Raw genomic sequence first — 20,962 nt, 5'->3', positions numbered from 1 at the left:
GGGATGGAGAGTTCTCGAGGGGAAGCACCGGCCTTCTCAGAGAGGTGTTGATGGGAAGGAGTCTTCCAGCGGAGGGAATGGTGACTGCAAAGGTCCTGAGACAGGCAGCAGCTAGAGATCCTGGAGAAAAGCTGCACTGGGAGGCTTCACCAGGGACAGCGGGGGCGGGTGGGTTTGGGGCGGGGGAAGGCCAAGTGGAGTTTTTTAGATCACGGAACTGGATTTTAGGAGAGAGCTAGGCTCGCACCCTGAAGAGTTTTAAGATCAGCCTAGAACCAGGAAATCAACCCTGAATATTCATCGGAAGTACTGAAGCTGAAGCTCCAATACTTTGGCCACCTGATGCGAAGAGCCGACTCATTGGAAAAGACCCTGCCTGATGCCGGGAAAGACTGAAGGCGATTGAAGGCAGGAAGAGAAGGGGACGACACAGGATGAGATGGTTGGACCGCATCACCGACTCAACGGACATGAATTTGAGCAAACTCCGGGAGATGGTGAAGGACAAGGAAGCCTGGCGGGCTTCAATTCATGGGGTTGCAAAGAGTCGGATACGATTTAGCGATTTAGCGGGCTGAACAACAACAGAGACTTTCCCTAAAGAGCTGGATTATCTCTGCGGTGGGGGTGGAGGGCTGAGGCGGGGCTTGGGAGCACCCGCAGCCGGCCCCGCCCCCGAGGGGCGGGCTCCTGACTGGCCCGGGTCCCTCCCCGCGCCGCCCGGAACCGATGCTGCGGCCCCGAGGTCGCCGGGAAGAACCCTAGTACCGTCCAACCCACCGTGTCTGTCCTCCATGGCTGCCACGCTGCTCGCCCGGACCTGTGGCCTTGTCCGCGGAGGTGAGTGCGTTCCGACCCTGTACGGTGGGGCGGGCGTGGGTCCCGGCAGCCGGGTCACCCCTGCGGCAGGGCGGGCGGCCGGGCGGGCGGCCGGGCGGTGCCCACTCCGGATCCCGAGGCCTTTGACCCAGTTAGGCTGCTCCTCGCGCCTGCGTGGCCGCGGCCCCTGCTCCGACCCCTAGTCCCAGCCCGTTTCTCACGCTGCACCCCCCCCTCCCCCCAACTTATTGCACCTTCGGAGGAGGTTCAGGGTGCGCCATTCCTAGAGTGCCAGGCCTGGGGTTGAACCCAGACTGTGCATCTATGACCTTGGGCCCTTGTGTGAAACGACCACAGTAATACTGCTGTTCTCACAGAGTTGTTACAAGGATTAAAACACAGGTGCCTGGCAGATTACAGGAGCTCACTGGTAGCCTCTTTCCCATCTTCTAATTTCTCTACCCTGTAGCAGCAGTGGCACCTGTGGCCAGGGCTTCTTTGCCTGATCAAGACCCACTTACCCTGAATAATAATAAAGGGGACCCTCTTTGAGAGCTGTCGCCACTCTCAGCAGGGTTAGGGTTAAGTGCTAAGTGCTACAGTTAGTTTTCATGGTTCTAGCCCAGGAGCAGAGTACTGTTGTCCTCTATCTACATTTAGAGAAACCAGTGAAGTTAAGATCCTTGCCTGAGGTCACAGAGCTGTGCTCTTACTGTTACTGGTGTCATACTGGCCACTGAGTAGGATTGTTGTACAAAGTATTCAGCAAGCGTGGTGAATATTCCATTCTATTCTCAATAGCAGCGTTAGTGACATTTTGGGCCCCTAGTTCTTTGTCGTGGGTTCTGTCCTGTACAATGTTTAGCAGTATTCCTGGCCTATACCCACTCCCTACCGCTCTTCGGTTGAGACAACCAAAAATGTCTCCAGACATTGCCAGATGTCCCCTGGGGGACACAAGTCATCTGTGGTGGAGAGCCACCCAGTAAGTAAAAAAGTGAAAATGAAAGTGTTCATCACTCAGTCGTGTCCAACTCTGTGACCCCATGGACTGTATAGCCCGCCAGGCTCCTCTGTCCGTGGAATTCTCCCAGCAAGAATACTGGAGTGGATAGTCATTCCCTTCTCCAGGGGATCTTCCCGACCCAGGGATTGAACCTGGGTCTCCTACATTGCAGGCAGTTTCTTTACCATCTGAGCCACCAGGGAAGCCCACCCAGTAAGTGGATCACCGTTATTATTTTAATTACTACGTGAGACCTCTTGCATTCCCCTTCCACTGACTCCTCTTCTCTCTGGCAGCCCCCTGGCCTTGGGGCTGGCGTCGCCTACATACCGTCTACCAGTCTGTTGAACTGCCTGAGACTCACCAGATGCTGCGGCAGACGTGCCGTGACTTTGCCGAGAAGGAGCTCTTTCCCATCGCAGCCCAAGTGGACAAGGAGCATCGCTTCCCAGCAGCTCAGGTGAGAATTCCAACCTCAGCACCCAGTGATGGAATCTGCCGTCTGCTCCAGGATAGCTGGTGACAGTGACAGTCAGAGGCGGGGACACTGCAGTCAGGGGGCCCTCAGGGGGCGTGACCCTGGGAGCCAGAAAATGCCCTGGAGGTTTCCGCTCTCCAGCATGAGGCCTGTAGCTGGGATAATAACTTCTGGGATAACAGTCATGGTGGATGGTTGCTATGCTTACTATATTCCAGGCATGGTGTTGATAATAATAGTTAACACTTATAAAATGCTGACGTGTGCTTGGCACTCTCCTAAGTGCTGATGGACTGTCAGCACACCTGTTTCTTTTGTTTTTTTTTGGCCGCACCACGTGTTACGCAGGATCTTAATTCCCTGACTGGGAATCAAACTCACACCCCCTTCAGTGGCAGCTTGGAGTCTTAACCACTGGACCACTAGGGAAGTGCCTAGCTTATCTGTCTCTTAAAACTGTCCAGTGAGATAAAGGTGCCATTATTACTATCCTGTTGTGTAGTTGATGAAACTCAGATTGATGAAGGGATTAAATAATGTGCCCAAGGTCATGGAGCTAATGAGTTACAGAGCTAAGGTTCCGACCCAAGTCTGTCTTCTGCCAGCCGCTGAGATCCCAGTCAGTACCGTCCTCCCTGGTGAGGACAAGTTTGAGATGCTTCTGTTGTACCCTCCCATGAGGTTTAACAAGTTGTCTGGTACAGGATTATAAACAGTAGATATTTGTTGAGATACTGTGTGTTAAACTGATTCTGTCAGGCCTTCGCGCCCTGTCTGCCCCTCTGGGGAATTCAAAACTTATGGTCACTATTAACATGTTTCTTCAGCCTTGGGGCCCCTTTCCCAGCTTAGTGCATGTTGTGCGTTCACAGTGTACTGAGCACTGTGCCTGGACTGTGGCTATAACATCTAAAGAGCTCCAAGTAGGGTAGGTGGGTGGCATTCTGAACACCAAAATGAGCTGGGCAACTTTTAGGTGGTAAGCCTTGAGGTCGTCACATCATTGCATTTAGTCCTAAAGGCATCCTCAGCTACAGATCTAATCTCCATTTGGCTTCCTGGAACGGTTGTGAGGATTGTAGGCGATCACGTGTGTCAAGTTCATGGTGCATCTGAAAAACAAGCTATTAATACTATCATTATTTTTATTGCAATTGAGAAAACTGAAGCACAGAGAGGGGAAGTGATTTTCCAAGGCTTACCGGTCTGTGGAGCTAGAATTCACACTCCAAGTGTAGTAGGCTCCAAAACCCTACTGCACCCACTAGCCACAGGGTTGTCCCAGAAGCCCAGCTGGGAAGCCCCATTCTGGTTGGAAATATTATCCTCCATAGCCACACACTCTGGTGCTGCCCCAGGGCCGTTGTCCATGACATGGCCATATATCGCAGCTTTTCCTGCCTAATGACAACAGACCACTAGATTTTTTTTTTCTGTATTCCTTCAGATTACTTATTATGTTAACAGACATAAGACTTGCTTTGTGCAAGAAAGCTGACAGTAGCAGCAGGCTTTCTACCAACCTACTCTTAACCAGTTCTTTGGCTTTATAACCTCTTACTTACTTTATAGGGCTGGGGAATTTACAAATTAACCCTGCTGCTAAATAGTGGTAGAAAAAGATGTGGAAGGAAGAGACCAAAGGCATCAGCCTCCTTCCCTTTTGGCACATTCTAGCACACAGAGGCTGTCCAGTCCAGATTGGCAAATGCATTACCTAGCTTAGAGTAGTGATGTCATTTGTTATTTTGTTTTATCTTGGATAAGTGTCTTCATATCTGTAATCTTATTAGATTATCAGGAGTCCTGCCATTATTTCCTTTGCCTAGAGGAAAGAACTGTACAAAAAAGGTCTTAATGACCCAGATAACCACGATGGTATGGTCACTCACCTAGAACCAGACATCCTGGAGTGCAAAGTCAAGTGGGCCTTAGGAAGCATTACTACCAACAAAGCTAGTGGACGTGACAGAATTCTAGTTGAGCCATTTCAGATCCTAAAAGGTGATGCTGTGAAAGTGCTACATTCAGTATGCCAGCAAATTTGCCAAACTCAGCAGTGGCCACAGGACTGGAAAAAGTCAGTTTTCATTCCAATCCCAAAGAGGGGCAATGCCAAAGAATGTCCAAACTACCACATAATTGCGCTCATTTCACTTGCGAGCAAGATAATGCTCAAAACCCTTCAAGCTAGGCTTCAACAGTACGTGAACCGAGAACTTCCAAATGTGCAAGCTGGATTTAGAAAAGGCAGAGGAACCAGAGATCAAATTGCCAACATCCATTGGATCATCGAAAAAGCGAGAGAGTTCCAGAAAAACATCTACTTCTGCTTCATTAACCATGCTAAAGCCTTTGACTGTGTGGATCACAACAAACTGTGGAAAATTCTTCAAGAGATGGGAATACCAGACCACCTGACCTGCCTCCTGAGAAATCTGTACAGAGGTCAAGAAGCAACAATTAGAACTGGAACAACAGACTGGTTCAGAATTGGGAAAGGAGTACATCAAGGCTGTATATTGTCACCCTGCTAATTTAAATTATATGCAGAGTACATCATGTGAAATACCTTGCTGGATGAATCACAAGCTGGAATCAAGATTGCTGGGAGAAATATCAATAACCTCAGATATGCAGATGACACCACCCTTATGGCAGAAAGTGAAGAGGAACTAAAGAGCCTCTTGATGAAGGTGAAAGAGGAGAGTGAAAAAGCTGACTTAAAACTCAACATTGAAAAAACTAAGATCGTGGCATCCGGTCCCATCATGTCATGGTAAACAGATGGGGAAACAATGGAAACAGTGACAGACTTTATTTTCTTGGGCTCCAAAATCACTGCGGATAGTGACTGCAGCCATGAAATTAAAAGATGCTTGCTTCTTGGAAGAAAAGCTGTGATAAACCTAGACAGCGTGTTAAAAAACAGAGACATCACTGCCTACAAAGGTCCGCCTAGTCAAAACTATGGTTTTTCCAGTAGTCATGTACAGATGTGAGGGTTATACCATAAAGAAGACTGATTGCCAAAGAATTGATGCTTTTGAAGTGTGGTGTTGGAGAAGACTGTTGGAGTCCCTTAGACTGCAAGGAGATGAAACCAGTCCATCCTAAAGAAAATCAACCCCGAATATTCATTGGAAGGACTAATGCTGAAACTCTAATACTTTGGCCACCCAATGCGAAGAGTTGACTCACTGGAAAAGACCCTGATGCTGGGAAAGATTGAGGGCAGGATGAGAAGGGGACAACAGAGGATATGTTTGGACAGCATCACCGACTGAATGGACATGAGTTTGAGCAAGCTCTGGGAGATGGTGACAGGCTTAGTGACTGAACAACAACAGAGGATAAAGGAACAGTTGTAGGAATTGCCTGAGGTTGTAGGGCTTGGGGAGAAATAGCACTAAATCTTCTGATCTCTGATCTTGCTACCGCCTTGCATGAATTGGACACTCTCATTTTGGTCGCTGATGGGATGCAGCGGTTGCCCAGGGTGTCCCTTCGCTGAGGGTCAAAGTGTATTGGCTCATTGCTTTTCTCACTGTCTCTGTTACTATGGGTGGTGCTCAGCTATAGTTACAGAAGGAAATCCAGGACTTAAACAAGCAGAAGGATCAAAACAGTAGACACAAGGGTAATAGGACGGGTTGCGAAATTAAAAATAATACCACTCGTGTTTTAAAATGATGATAGTAATAACAACAGGAGTAACTATCATTTGGGGGTTACCATATTCCAGGTTGTTGTCCAGTCGCTCAGTTGTGTCTGACTCTGCGACCCCATGGACTATAGCCTGCCAGGCTCCTGTGTCCTCCTCTACCTCCTGGAGTTTGCTCAAATTCGTGTCCATTAAGTTGGTGATTTTCATGTACTTACCCTTAAATCATCAACAAAACACTCAGGCAGTTTCTTCATTGATCTCCAGTTTTCAGGTGAGGAAACAGAAGCCAGGAATTACATTTCTCGGTCAATAAAGCCATGGGGCTGGGATCAGAGGAGCCAGATGTAGATTCTGTGCTCCCCCAACCTGTAGGAGATGCTTAGTTAGTGTTTTCTAATATTTCTTTTCCTGAAGAACTTTTTCTCCCAGGAAAAGTGGGTTCTTGAGGAAGTCAAGGGGAGAAGAATTGCAAGGTGGACAGGCCCGGAAGGCTAGTTCTGCTCACTTGGCTGATTTTGTAATCTAAGTTGAACTTTGGTATGTCTGTGTGTTAACCTACCCCCCACAGCTCCCAGGGGAAAAAAAAAGGAACAGTTATGAGTCTGCAATGCTACTACATAACAAAGGGAAATTAGAAATAGAATGGTGTTTCCAAACCAGCTTTGGACTCTGGGGATGTAAATGTGCGTTTTTATCTGTTTGTTTACTTTTGGCCGCACTGTGTGGCTTGCAGGATTTTAGTTCCCCAGTTAGGGATTGAATCCAAGTCCCCTGCAGTGGAAGCACCACGTCCTAACCCCTGCAACCGCCAGGGAAGTCCCTGTATGTGCATGTTTATATCTAGAAAACTGAACCCAGTTTCTTTTCCTTCACTCAGTGAATGTTTATTGAGTAAGTTTAATATATTGGGTGCAAAATCTGCTTTTCCTCCTCTTGCCCTAATCTCAGATGATAGTTCACCACATAGAAGCCTCTTGAACTATACTCCATTTTTCCTCTTATTCATATGCACAGACTCTTGTTAATGCCACCCTGGTGGTGTCCCCTGAATAGCATCACCTTTCACCTCTCCCACCAAGAATTCATTTCTCTGTGTTCATAATCCCTGGTTCTCTGGGTGTGCTTATCACACAATTGTGTGTGTACTATGTCCCAGTTATTTTCTGAGGTTACCTTCCTGAAGGCCAAGCTTGTTCAAACCCTTACCTCCTGGCCCAGCAAAACTCTTCCTTGCCAAGTAAGTGCTTGGCATTCAGCAGATGTTTGCTGAATTTATGGGCTTGAACTTTATGGTCAAGTCATCCTGAATGTTCTTACTGTCCCAGCACTCGGCACACACCGGGCACAGAGTAGAAGCTGGGGAGGTGGCTCCTGTGGCCCTTTCCCATGAATAAAGCAACAAATCTTCAACAGGTAAGGAGACGTGATTCTCTAAAGGGAATTAGTTTGGACTCGCATGAGCATCGGCAAACTCAGGACAAATTTGATTTTTTAGAAATGTGAGCTTTAGAAGTGACTTAAAAGCACTGCTTTTTATATGAAGCATCCTCTGAAACAGGTCCCACATATGAAGGCAGCAGGTGCTGAAGGCTCGCTCTGCTAGGAAAGGGGTCTTTCTCTTTCTCACATGTTCTCTTGGGAGTTTTGGTTTTTTTTAAACAAACTTCATGCATTTAAAATATTTCTTTATTTATTACTTTTGGCCATGCAAGTGGGGCCTTCCCAGGTGACTCAGTGGTAAAGAATCCGCCTGCAATGCAGGAGACTTGGGTTCTATCCCTGGGTTGGGAAGATCCCCTGGAGGAGGAAATGGCAACCCACGGTAAGTGTTGCGAGAGGGCATCAGAGGGCAGACACACTGAAACTAAAATTACAGAAAACTAGCTAGTCTGATCACACGGACCACAGCCTTGTCTATCTCAATGAAACTAAGCCATGCCTTGTGGGGCCACCCAAGACGGATGGGTCATGGTGGAGAGGTCTCACAGAATGTGGTTCACTGGAGAAGGGCATGGCAAACCACTTCAGTATTCTTGCCTTGAAAACCCCATCAACAGTATGAAAAGGCAAAAAGATAGGACACTGAAAGATGAACTCCCCAGGTCAGTAGGTGCCCAATATGCTAATGGAGATCAGTGGAGAAATAACTCCAGAAAGAATGATGGGATGGAGCCAAAGCAAAAACGATACCCAAGTGTGGATGTGACTGGTGATAGATGCAAAGTCCGATGCTGTAAAGAGCAATATTGCATAGGAACCTGGAATGTTAGGTCCATGAATCAAGGCAAATTGGAAGTGGTCAAACAGGAGATGGCAAGCGTGAACGTTGACATTCTAGGAATCAGCGAACTAAGATGGACTGGAATGGGTGAATTTAACTCAGATGACCATTATATCTACTACTGTGGGCAAGAGCCCCTTAGAAGAAATGGAGTAGCCATTATGGTCAACAAAAGAGTCCAAAATGCAGTACTTGGATGCAATCTCAAAAATGATAGAATGATCTCTGTTTGTTTCCAAGGCAAACCATTCAATATCACAGTAATCCAAGTCTATGCCCCGACCAGTAACGCCGAAGAAGCTGAAGTTGAACGGTTCTATGAAGACCTACAAGACCTTCTAGAACTAACACCCAAAAAAGATGTCCTTTTCATTATAGGGGACTGGAATGCAAAAGTAGGAAGTCAAGAAACACCTGGCGTAACAGGCAAGTTTGGCCTTGGAGTACAGAATGAAGCAGGGCAAAGGCTAATAGAGTTTTGCCACGAGAACGCACTGGTAATAGCAAACACCCTATTCCAACAACACAAGAGAAGACTCTACACGTGGACATCACCAGATGGTCAACACCGAAATCAGATTGATTATATTCTTTGCAGCCAAAGATGGAGAAGCTTTATACAGTCAGCAAAAACAAGACCGGGAGCAGACTGTGGCTCAGATCATGAACTGCTTATTGCCAAATTCAGACTTAAATTGAAGAAAGTAGGGAAAACAACTAGTCCATTCAGGTATGACCTAGATCAAATCCCTTATGAGTATACAGTGGAAGTGACAAATAGATTTAAGGGACTAGACCTGATAGACAGAGTGCCTGATGAACTATGGACAGAGGTTCGTGACATTGTACAGGAGACAGGGATCAAGAAAATCCCCATGGAAAAGAAATGCAAAAAAGCAAAATGGCTGTCTGAGGAGGCCTTACAGATAGCTGGGAAGAGAAGAGAAGCGAAAAGCAAAGGAGAAAAGGAAAGATATTCCCATCTGAATGCAGAGTTCCAAAGAATAGCAAGGAGAGATAAGAAAGCCTTCCTCAGCAATCAGTGCAAGGAAATAGAGGAAAACAACAGATTGGGAAAGACTAGAGATCTCTTCAAGAAAATTAGAGATACCAAAGGAACATTTCATGCAAAGATAGGCTCGATAAAGGAGAGAAATGGTATGGACCTAACAGAAGCAGAAGATATTAAGAAGAGGTGGCAAGAATACACAGAAGAACTGTACAAAAAAGATCTTCACGACCCAGATAATCACGATGGACGGGGAGTCTTAACCACTAGACTGCCAGGGAAGTCCCTCTCTTGCGGGTTTGGAGACTACTAGGCTTGGGCCGGGCAGGGTTGCAGGTCCACACTCCTGGTTCACAGACACAGGCATGGAGAATAACACCATGGGTAGCGTCTCTGAGGGGTTCCCCTTGAGATCGCTCCAAATTGGCAAAAATATCAGGGAGGCTGGCTGCTGTTAGCCAGTTACCATCAAACATGCTGAGATCAGAAATGATTTCTACAGCTGGAGACACGGTCTTTGTGTGTGTGTGTGTGCGCTGCTTTTTATCTTGTCTTCACTTTCTTCCTGATCACGCCGTCTCTTCTCTCCACTGCCTATCTGTCTCCACATGTTCCCTAGGATGTTCCTGCAGCTGGCCGTGGCGTATTGCCAGAAATCTCCAGATACACTTGGGAATGAGAAAGGTTGGGGGGAAAATAGCATGCTGGTGAGGCCGCCACTTGGGTGCAGTCATTGTGGACTCCGGCAGCTTTCTATTCTAGTACAGAGGGCACTAGAGGGCAGGGGTGAGGGGCAGAGAGCCAGGGGCCCTGGCTTTCTCATCAGACTCCGAGTGCCCCGGGAGTGCCACCATCTGCGCGAGAGCCCCTACCCATTACAGGAAAACGGGGTCGTCCTTGTCCTGCCTGTACTCCACCTGGGAATTTTGGTTCCCCTTCTGTCTCCTGGGGTGAAATGGAATCTTCTTGGTGTGATGGGCTGATGTGTCATTTATCCCATGGTCATGGACCAGAGAGAGAGAGAGGCTGAAGAGGGGGGTGTGTGTCTTAATGCCTAGAAAAGCTGGATGGTGCATGTAGGGTGAGACAAATGGGGCTTTTTTTTTTCCTACATCAGTTTTTTTTTTGCTGTTTGGCCACAGAAAGCCCTCCAGTGGTGTTCCTGCCTGGGCTTGAGCATGAATTTTGGGGACCCTGTGTATTTCTGGCTCCTGGTAGAATGCAGCCCTAGCTGGTGAGCCAGCACAGGCCTCCCCAGTAAACCACCACCTAACTCTGGAATAGGTTTGCCGGAGGCCATAAACGTGGGTTCGAAAGGGGCTCTGTTCTGAGGCCACCCCGGGGCTGGCACCGGGCTCTGAGTCCCCAGGTCGTGCTCAGAGACAGAGAGTGCCTCAACTGCTCTCTACTCCCCACCTTTACCCACTCCTTGATCTGACAGCTTACAGTGAACCATGTCGGATTCAGTGATCTCCCAAGAAGATTCAGCTTCAGGACCAGAAACCAGGCTTGACCACTCAGGGCTCTAGTGTGGCAGAAGTTTTATTACAGTGAGAAGGGACAGAGAAAGCTTCTGACATAGACATCAGAAGGGGCCGGGAGTGCTAGTCTTAGCAAGGGAGCTATATACTTTTTAAATTGGTTATTACAATAAATCAAAAGAATGTCTCAAGGTTGTAAAGATCTTACTAGACCCACTGCCACAATTTACATTTTAAGATGACAGAATTAGAACAATAGAAAGATTTTACTAGAGCCCCTCCCATAATATACATTTTAAGATAACAGGATTAGTCAGAAGGTTCTCAAGAAAGAGAAACATGTCCTCAAGCAGGATACATTGTTGTTATATCCTTAGGCTTCCCTCATAGCTCTGTTAGTAAAGAATCCACCTGCATTGCTGGAGATCCCGGTTCAATTCCTGGGTTGGGAAGATCCACTAGAGAAGGGATAGGCTACCCACTCCAGTATTCTTGGGTTTCCCTGGTGGCTCAGCTGGTAAAGAATCTGCTGGGTTCTATCCCTGGGTTGGGAAGATCCCCTGGAGAAGAGAAAGGCTATCCACTCCAGTATTCTGGCCTGGAGAATTCCATAGACTATATAGTCCATGGGGTCACAAAGAGCCCTACCCGACTGAGAAACATCATGTTCAAGAGAACAAGATCATGGACAAGAGAAACATGTCCTCAAGCAGGATACATTGTTGTTTTATATATAAAATCCTCAGTACAGAGTTTAAGCTGAGCTGTTTTGTTGTGTAATCATCAGCTCTGGGCTTAAAAAAACATCTTATGTGACAAAGAATGTAGGAATGTAGGGGAAAAAAATTTGTCCTTTTCTCCTCTTTGAGAACTCCAGACCCCTATCTCCTCTTCAAGAGCCTCAGACCCCTCTTTCCTCCTTGGGGACCCCTGACTTCTTATCAACTTACTTAGAAATTGACTCAGACCCTCCCACCCTCGCCCACTCCTGGGTTCCCGCCAGCTTTCCTGAAGTGCCACCCCGCTGCTGCCCCCAGGTGTGTGGTGACCACAGAATTTGTTTTTTTTAGTGAGTCTCGAAATGCCACACCCCTGGTGGCTCTGAATCCTATTTGTCACTGTGTACCAGCTTCCTATGCTGTTGCAACACCTGGCCCCGGAATCAGTGGCTAGAACAGTGCACACTTAGTACCTGACCGTGCCTGGAGGGCAGAAATCCAAAGCTGGTCTCTCTGGGCTCTGATCAAGGTGTGGGCAGGCCTTTGGGCGGGCCCCAAGGAGAATCACTGCCTGGCCTTTTCCAGTTTCTCCTCTTTCCCTTATAAGGACCCTGTGAGGACACTGGCCTCCCTGGATAATCCAGGGAAGCCCCTCCTCACCTCAGGGTCCTTTGCTTAATCTCCTCGGCAGAGTCTCTTTGAACATACTCAGTCTCTTTGAACCTGGGGATTAGGGCGTGCTTGTCTCTGTGAGGCTGTCATTCTGCCTCCCAGGCACGGGCCATCTCTTCCCCTGTATTACAGGGGAGACCCTGAGGTGGGTCAGGCCCACCCCAAGCGTAGAGTCTTGCAAATCATCTCCCATGGGAACAACCCAAGGTGCAATCAAACACCCAGTTTCATAGAGGGACACAAATCTGTGTGAAAGTTCAGCAGATTCACCCGGGCCCCTCTTCCCGGACATCGCTGCCGAGTCAAGGACTTCTCAGTCACTTAATGATGCCGTTCTAATTCTTGGAGAAATGCAAATGGAAACTACAAAGAGGTACCACCTCACACCGGTCAGACTGGCCAACATTAAAAAGTGTCCGAATAATAAATGCTGGAGAGGGTGTGGAGAAAAGGTGGGAATGTGAACTGGTGCAGTGGATAGCAGTAGGGAGGCTCCTCAGAAAACTGAAATTAGAGTTGCCATGTGGTCCAGCAGTCCCAGTACGGGGCATATATCCAGACAAAGCTGTAATTTGAAAAGATACATGCACCCCTGTGTCCATAGCAGCACTGTCCACAATAGCAAGACATGGAGACCACCTAACTGTCCATGGACAGATGAATGGATACAGAACATGTGGTACATATGTGCTTGCTTCGGCAGCACATATACTAAAATTGGAACGATACAGAGAAGATTAGCATGGCCCCTGCGCAAGGATGACACGCAAATTCGTGAAGCGTTCCATATTTTTGATCCAGAAGGATGGGATGGGGAGGGAGGTGGGTGGGGGGTCCAGGAGGGGGACACATGTAAACCCATGGCTGATTCATGTCAATGTATGGCAAAAACTATTGCAATGTTGTGAAGTGATTGGCCCCCAACTAAAATAAATAAATTTATAAAAAAAAAAAAAAAAAAAAAGAACATGTGGTACATATATACAGTGGAATATTACTCAGCCATAAACAAGAATGAAAGAATGTCATTTGCAGTACCGTGGTGGACCTAGAGGTTATCATACTAAGTGAAGTAAATCAAAGAGAAGGACAAATACCATACGATATCACTTACATATGTTATCTAAAATACAACACAAATTGAACCTTTCTATTAATACGGAACAGAAACATACTCACAGACAGGGAGAACAGACATGTAGTTGCCAAGGAGAAGGGGGTGAGGGAGGGACGAATTGGGAGTTTGGGATTAGCAGACGCAAACTATTGTATGTAGGATGGATAAACAACAAGGCCTTACCGTACAGCACGTGGAACTATATTCAGTATCCTGTGATAAACCCTAATGGAAAACAATATGAAAAAGAATATGTATAACAGTTACTTTGCTATATAGCAGAAATTCACACAACATTGTAGATCAGCTAGCGTTCAATAAAACTTTTTTTTCAAATGCTGTTCAGGGATCACTCACCTTGTGCAGACTGAGCTGGTTGTGGTCCTGGAGTCAGTGCTGGGTTTCAGTCTCAGCCCCACCATTTACAAGGTCCACCCTGTGCAAAGTGCTCCAGCTTCCTCACCTGTGACATGAGGTTGACTCAGTGAACCTTTGAGCTTTGGAGAGACTCGACCGAGAATACACATGAAGCACTTTCCAGCGTTGAGCATGTAAAAGGCACTCGATAATTAACCCCAGCCACTCCTCGATTCCAAGTCAAACATTCCAAGCTTTTCCCCTTTATCGAATCTTTCATTGGCACTGGAATACAGCAGTGGGCAAAACTGCGCCGTCTCTGCCCTTGTGGTCAGGGAGAGAGACTGTAATCAGAACAAGCACATGAAGAGGTGTGAAGTTAGAGGTGCTGCGCGAGTGTGTGATTAAAGGATTTGACTCAGTGAGGTCCGAGATGGCCACCCAGCAGAAGTGATGCCTGAGCTGAGACCTACAGGCGGGAGGAGATAACAACCAGGCATCACTGACAGGAACAGCATGTGCAAAGGCACTGTGGTGGGGAGGATGGGCTGTGTGGTGAGCGTGAGGGGCTGAAAGAAGGTCTGTGTGGCACTGTGCTGCCCTGCTCCTTCACCTTGGAGGCCCCTGAAGCCTTCTTGTGCCTTCTGCGTGTTCACTGATTGTGGCTGTAAACACAGAGATGAGTGAGGGCAGAGTATGGGGGCAGGACTGCCTGAGAGAACAGGGCTGTCATACAGATCCAGCCTTGGGGGTTCTGGGCTGGGTGGATAGGGTCACCTGACCTGAGTTTTGTGGGCACCAGCCTGGGGGCAGGTGGGTTGGGGTTGGAGAGGTGGGCCTTGGCCACACCCCCACCCCCCTCTCCCAGGAGCTGCCTTTGCCATGACATCCTTTCCTGGGGCCAGGTGAAGAAGATGGGCAAGCTGGGGCTCATGGCCATGGACGTGCCGGAGGAGCTCAGCGGAGCCGGCCTCGATTACCTGGCCTACTCCATTGCTATGGAGGAGATCAGCCGGGGCTGTGCTTCTACGGGAGTCATCATGAGTGTCAACAATGTGAGTCTCCCACCTGGGCCGCGGACACATGGGCAGAGGGGAGGCTCCAGGCGGCCCAACATCCAGGGCACAGCCCTCCCTTGGCTCCCCGCCCCTGACCGCCTCTGGGCCTGATCCTTTGCATGGGGCCTCTGGAGAGAGGAGGCCTGGGGGGTGGGTATGCAGGTGTGCTGGGGCCTGTGACGACCACCTCCCACTGTCCCCCCAGTCCCTCTACTTGGGGCCCATCCTGAAGTTCGGCACCAAGGAGCAGAAGCAGCGGTGGGTCACTCCCTTCACTAGTGGCGACAAAATTGGCTGCTTTGCCCTCAGTGAACCAGGTACCACTGTGGGACAGTGGTTCACCTACACCCACCCCCACCCTGCCCGGGGTCCACCTTGACTGAGCTGGGAAGGAGGGACTTGGACCCCAGGGTCCCTTAGTCTTGGAGACAGCCAGGTGCCACGTCCCCCCACCCCGAGGGCTGAGGGAGCTGGTGTGGCCCTCCAGCCCCTTCTTTCAGGAGCCAGACCCTGATTCCCTGCACCCGGGTCTGTCTCACCAGCTGGGGGCGGGGGGGGGGGGCGCGAATGGGAGGGGTGCTTGGCGGGGTTGGGGGTGCTTGGTGTGGGAGGTGTAAGGTTGGGTCCCGGCGAGCTGGCGGCGGTGGACTCTGAGTCTGCGTGTGGGGCAGGGAACGGCAGCGACGCAGGGGCCGCGGCCACCACCGCGCGGGCAGACGGTGACTCGTGGGTCCTGAGTGGCACCAAGGCCTGGGTCACCAACTCCTGGGAGGCCTCGGCCGCCGTGGTTTTCGCCAGCACCGACAGATCCTTGCGTAACAAGGTGGGGGCCCTCAAGGGAGGGGCGGCGAGCCGTTCAGAGTTTCTCCAGCCGAGTCTCTGTGGCCATTCCGGCTCTGGGGCGCTTGCCGGCTGACCCTTTCCGGCCCCGGGGCGGCTCTGTCCTCGGAGGAGCCAGCAGAGGGCGTCACAGCGAGGTTCTGCGGGAGGTGGAAGTTGTTGGGGGGTACCTGAGTGGGAGTCTCGGGTGGTTCGTGTGAGGGGCGTGGCCTCGGGCCGGCGAGCAAGTCAGGGGCGTGTCCCGGCCTCCAGGGCATCAGTGCCTTCCTGGTCCCCATGCCCACACCCGGGCTCACGCTGGGGAAGAAGGAAGACAAGCTGGGCATCCGGGCTACGTCCACGGCCAACCTCATCTTCGAGGAATGTCGCATCCCCAAGGACAGCCTGCTGGGGGAGCCGGGGCTGGGCTTCAAGATTGCCATGGTGAGCCCGGCAGCAGGGAGCGGGGGGTCCCTAGGGTGAGGACCTGGAGAACGGCCGGCCCCTGACAGGTCGGTCCTCACAGCAATCCCTGGACATGGGCCGCATCGGCATCGCCTCCCAAGCCCTGGGCATCGCCCAGGCCGCCCTGGACTGTGCTGTGAGCTACGCCGAGAACCGCAGTGCTTTCGGGGCACCCCTCACCAAGCTGCAGGGCATCCAGGTAACAGGTGCCGCCTTGCCTGGACGCCAGAGGGAGGTGATTTCGGCCTCTCCTCTCTGCCTCCCAGACAGTCGCTGCCCTGTCCTCTGCCCTCCTCCCTCCCGCCCCTCAGGGAGAGGGGAGGGCAGGCAAGCACTGACCGGTGGGGCGGGTCTGGATTGTTGCAGTTCAAGTTGGCAGACATGGTCCTGGCCCTGGAGAGTGCCCGGCTGCTGACCTGGCGCGCTGCCATGCTGAAGGACAACAAGAAGCCTTTCACCAAGGTGCCAATAGGGCAGGGGTCCCCCCGGACCCAGCCCAGAGCTTCGGTGGGGGCAGAGGCACTGAGGGAGACGTCTGGGCGGGGTCCCAGTTCCTTGAGCCTGTGGGTTTATCGCTCCAAGGGGCGGCTTCCCTAGGCCCGCCCTGTTGAACAGGCCAAGTGCTAAGAATTTCTGACACCACCGTCCTCTGTGGTTAGGAGGCGGCAATGGCCAAGCTGGCTGCATCGGAGGCCGCAACTGCCATCACCCATCAGGTGAGCGTCCCCACTGCCTGGGTGAGGTCCCCAGGGTTGGGTAAGCGGGAGTGTGCCGGCTGCCTCTCCCTCCCCGCTGGTCCTTCTGTGTGGATGGTCTTGCCCTGTCTTTCCCCCATGAGTTGGGGAGGGTGAGGGGGGGGTGGTCTTCCCTTCCTGAGACCCCGCATTCCCCCTCAGGCCATGCAGATCCTGGGCGGCATGGGCTACGTGACGGAGATGCCGGCCGAGCGGCACTACCGCGACGCCCGCATCACCGAGATTTATGAAGGCACCAGTGAGATCCAGAGGCTGGTGGTCGCCGGGCACCTGCTCAAGAGCTACCGGAGCTGAGCCCTTTCTGGAGGGCCGACCGTGCGGGCCTGGGAGCGGGGCTGGCCTGAGGACCCTGGGAGAGCGGGCGGGAGTCACGTGGCCTTCTCCCTGACTCCCCTGCCCTAGTCTGCGGGGCGGAAGGAAGAGCGGGGCCACGCCCCCTCTTGCCAGGACCCCTCCCACCCCCCAGGCCCAGCCTCCTGGGTGGACCTGCCGCCCGCCCTCTGTTCCACCCCAGAGCCGGCTTCCTGGGTGTCAGCGGAGGCGGGGCAGCCACCTGGCCCGAGGACGCCCATCTCCAGCTCGGTTTCTTGACTGTGTTCCCTCTCCACCGCTGACCGTGCCTTATTTTCTTCATCTGGGGGCTAGGCCGTGGGAAGGGGGAAATGATCCCGCCGGGGACTCCCCTGTTCTGTCCTGTGGGTCCTGGTGCTCAGCAGGAGACCCAGCGTCTGCTGTTTCCTCTGAGATCAGGGTCTGGAGGAGTGGGGTGGGGCCTCGAACGACCACATCTCAACGCAGAAGTTGTGTTCTCTGAGGCCCCGCCGCCCTGGGGCTGGGTCGTTATGGAAGCCTTCCTGTGCACCGATAACCCTTGTAAAGTATAAATGAGTACAGGTGAGGGGTCTGACTTGTGCTTTGGGACAGTCATACGTGGGAACCAAGTAATAAAGCATACCTGTCCCCTGACCCGAGTGTCCTTGCCTGGGTGCTGCTAGGGAAGGAACGATGGTCCTTTAGTCTGCTCCCTACAAACCCCCACCCTGTGTGAGAGTGTATCTGTGTGAGAGGGGCTGGCTGCTGCAGCAGCAGGATCCAGCTCCACCCTGGGAGAGCTCCGGTGTGAGGCAGGAGACTAAGGAGCCGAGTCCCATGGCCGTGGGTGTCTGGGAGACTAGCCGCTGGGCAGGGAGGGCCAGCCAGGTCAGGACCACTGCCAGGCAGAAAGGCAGGCAGGTGGACCTAGCCTGGTGGACCTGGCCTCGGGGCTGGAGGAGAGAGTATGCCAGAGGGTCTGGGGGTAGAGGAGAGCAGAAGGAGCAAAGAAAGAAATGGAAACTTTCGTAGCATCGTTTTGCTTTCTGTCTGTTCACGGAGGGCCGCACTGAACCTGTAGGGAGAGGGTCCCGGTGCCAAGCCAAACTCAGGTCCACTCAGCTGACATGCAGCAAAGCCAGTCTACTGACACTAGGCTGTGGTGAAAGGACATACAGGGTTTATTGCAGGTGCCAAGCGAAGGAGTGGGAGGCAAACCCCAAAGTCACTGCCTCCCACATGGTCCTTGAGGTGGGGGTTTTTAAGGGGAAGAGCAAAGAGGCCGGCATTAATGGTTTCTGTGACTTTTCTTAATAGCAATTTTGAGATTTGGGGATGTCTCTGATTTACAATTCTCTGCCCCCGTGGTCCATGACGGGGTCTGTGAGCTCCTCTTGCCCTGGAGAAGCAACCTGAGTTTGTAAGATAATGATAGGATCTTTAATAGCAATTTGAGCACAATAGCGATGATATCAACAGCAGTTGTAGCCATCTGACTTGGACTGGTTAATATTCAGTTAGCAGAGGACTGAGGTCAGGAGGGACCAGAAAGGGGATAAAGTTTTGGAAAGTGAAAGTGTTAGTCTCTCGGTCCTGTCCCACTCTTGGCGATCCCATGGGCTGTAGCCAGCCAGGCTCCTCTGTCCATGGGATTCTCCAGGCAAGAATACTGGAGTGGGTTGCCTTTCCCTTCTCCAGGGGATCTTCCCGACCCAGGAATCGAACCAGGGACTCCTGCATTGCAGGCAGATTCATTACCGTCTGGGCCACTAGAGAAGTGAAGTGGCTCAGTCGTGTCCGACTCTTTGCGACCCCGTGGACTGTAGCCTACCAGGCTCCTCTCTCCATGGGATTCTCCAGGCAAGAATACTGGAGTGGGTTGCCATTTCCTTCTCCAGGGGATCTTGAGCCACTAGGGAAGCGCAAAGTTTTGGAGAGAGAGATTAATCATAAACTCAGCAAGGAAACGGGTTTTAGGAGGGTTGGGTTTTCAGTCCCGGTACTGCGGGGCTGGCGTTGGAACGGACGAGCCTCTGGAGGGGTGGCGGGGAGCACGCGACTATCACCGCTGTGGCCCAAGGCAGAGAAGAGAGTGGAGCTGCTGGAGAAGAAGACGGAAAAGGGAAAAGTGGGGTGGGGTGGGAGTGGGAGTGAGAAGAGCCTGCAAAGAGAGCTTCAGAGGAGGTGGGGACGGCCTTCCGCCGCCGAGCGGGAAGGGCTGAGACGCGTGGACTTGAGGTCTCTGGAGGGAAGAGGGGACGGGGACACGATCCATTTGGAGGCACCATACAGTGGGCGCCTAACCACACGGGCCGTCGCCGCGCGCGGGTTCCGTGCAGGTTTGGGAGGCAGCCTCCAGCCCGCTGTCTCCTGGGTGCCCAGGGCAGGCCTTGCTTTTGACGCCGGAGCCGAGGCTTCTGCGGGAGAGAGCGGCTCTCTGGGCTCACGTTCCTTGGGGGCGGGGCGGGGCACCTGGTCCAGGTGCGCTGGATGGAGGAGTCTGGCCGTGCGGGGCCGGAGGCGCAGCTGCGGCGGCGTGTTTCCCCCACTGCGCAGGCGGGCGGGGCGTGAGTGGTAACAGGTGCGAGATCCCGGGATCCCGAGACGCCCAGGCGCACGGACGGACCGCTTCGCTGCCGCCTCGGCGTCTGCAGAGCTGCGCCTCCTCCTACTCCAGGTAAGCGGCCAGGGCACCCTCTGCGGGGCCCTGGGCTGGGGTGCAAATTGAAGGTGCGGGGGAGCAGGCTGGGATTCAGGGCTCCTGCCCCGGAGCAGCCACGGTTAAGCCATCCCACCTGGGAGTCAGGGGCAGGACGGTCTCTCCCCGACTCAGTGACCTCGCCAACTGGGGCACCACAGGAGTCCAGATGGCACCACGACGCCTCCAACGAGGCAGCCCTGGCTCCTGGCCCGGGTCAGGGTGTAGGCACAGGCACGAGGTTGAGGCTGTCTCTGGGCCTTTCCTCCAGGCAGTGGTGGAGGGCAAGGGGGCTTTGAGGTTCACGGGAGGACAGAGGGGCCCCAACCTGAGCCCCGGTTCCAGGGAGGATGCCAGGGTGAGAACCTGCTTCTCTTGCCCCGGACTCCAGCCCCTCCTGGCCTGGCATCAAGCCCGCCTGGCCTACCTGCTGAAAAGTCTCCAGGCTTTGAAGGGCCAGGCAGCCAGAGCCACAGAGCTCCTGCAGGGCACAGGGCTGGGCCAGCGGAGTCAGCCCTGGAAATATGCTGGTTTGCCCAGTGGCCGCCCCAGCTGACAGTGTTCTTCTCAGATGGGGCTGGGAAGAACCTCAGCAACACGGCCAGATAGAGCCATACCACCCTCCATTTCGCTGGTGAAAAGCTAGGGTCTCTGAGCCAAGGTCCAGTGTATGTACTCCTGGGCTTCTGAAAGCTCTCAGAGGTCTCGGGTCTCCCTTTCCAGCTGAGGGGGTGGAAGTCAGTTCAGTCGCTCAGTTGTGTCCGACTCTTTGCAACCCCATGGACTGCAGCACGCCAGGCTTCCCTGTCCATCACCAACTCCCAGAATTTACTCAAACTCATGTCCATCAAGTCGGTGATGCCATCCAACCACCTCATCCTGTCGTCCCCTTCTCTTCCCACCTTCAATCTTTCCCAGCATCAGGGTCTTTTCCAAGGAGTCAGTTCTTTGCATCAGGTGGCCAAAATATTGGAGTTTCAGCTTCAGCGTCAGTCCTTCCAATGAACACTGAGGACTGATCTCCTTTAGGATAGACTGGTTGGATCTCCTTGCAGTCCAAGGGACTCTCAAGAGTCCTCTCCAACACCACAGTTCAAAAGCATCAATTCTTCTGCACTCAGCTTTCTTTATAGTCCAACTCTCACATCCATACATGACTACTGGAAAAACCGTGGCTTTGACTAGACGGACCTTTGTTGGCAAAGTAATGTCTGTGCTTTTTAATATGCTGTCTAGGTTGCTCATAACT

The 20,962-nt window shown here is 52.0% G+C and overlaps 1 protein-coding gene and 1 non-coding gene across 3 annotated transcripts; both read left to right on the top strand.

Annotated features, from left to right (window-relative positions):
- The first annotated feature begins 718 nt into the window (after positions 1-718).
- ACADS (acyl-CoA dehydrogenase short chain) lies at positions 719-17,669 on the top strand. Of its 2 annotated transcripts, XM_081546182.1 has the most exons (10): positions 719-840; positions 2,122-2,285; positions 14,512-14,661; positions 14,870-14,981; positions 15,336-15,487; positions 15,757-15,927; positions 16,010-16,147; positions 16,315-16,410; positions 16,608-16,664; positions 16,845-17,669. In XM_081546182.1, the coding sequence occupies exons 1-10, from the start codon at positions 795-797 to the stop codon at positions 16,995-16,997; spliced, it is 1,239 nt and encodes a 412-aa protein (XP_081402308.1). In that variant the 5' UTR covers positions 719-794; the 3' UTR covers positions 16,998-17,669. The 2 variants fall into 2 exon arrangements, with proteins under 2 accessions (XP_081402308.1, XP_081402309.1); XM_081546183.1 differs by lacking the exon at positions 15,336-15,487.
- Positions 12,820-12,926, top strand: LOC145527995 (U6 spliceosomal RNA). The gene has a single exon (XR_014070075.1). It is a non-coding gene; the product is annotated as a U6 spliceosomal RNA (small nuclear RNA).
- Positions 17,670-20,962: the final 3,293 nt, after the last annotated feature.

The sequence above is a fragment of the Giraffa tippelskirchi genome, chromosome 11, assembly GCF_054371585.1.
Source record: "Giraffa tippelskirchi isolate mGirTip1 chromosome 11, T2T-mGirTip1v1.2.pri, whole genome shotgun sequence".
NCBI classification, from domain to species: Eukaryota; Metazoa; Chordata; class Mammalia; order Artiodactyla; family Giraffidae; genus Giraffa; species Giraffa tippelskirchi.
Note: the sequence above shows the minus strand (reverse complement) of the source record. Positions and strands in the feature narration are given on the sequence as shown.

Excerpts from the sequence above, each read along its gene's own strand:
- ACADS (XM_081546182.1), top strand. The coding sequence starts at position 795 with ATGGCTGCCACGCTGCTCGCCCGGACCTGTGGCCTTGTCCGCGGAG. Across the intron at positions 14,662-14,869 it reads TCATCATGAGTGTCAACAAT|TCCCTCTACTTGGGGCCCAT; the intron begins GTGAGTCTCCCA and ends CTGTCCCCCCAG. Across the intron at positions 15,928-16,009 it reads TGGGCTTCAAGATTGCCATG|CAATCCCTGGACATGGGCCG; the intron begins GTGAGCCCGGCA and ends CGGTCCTCACAG.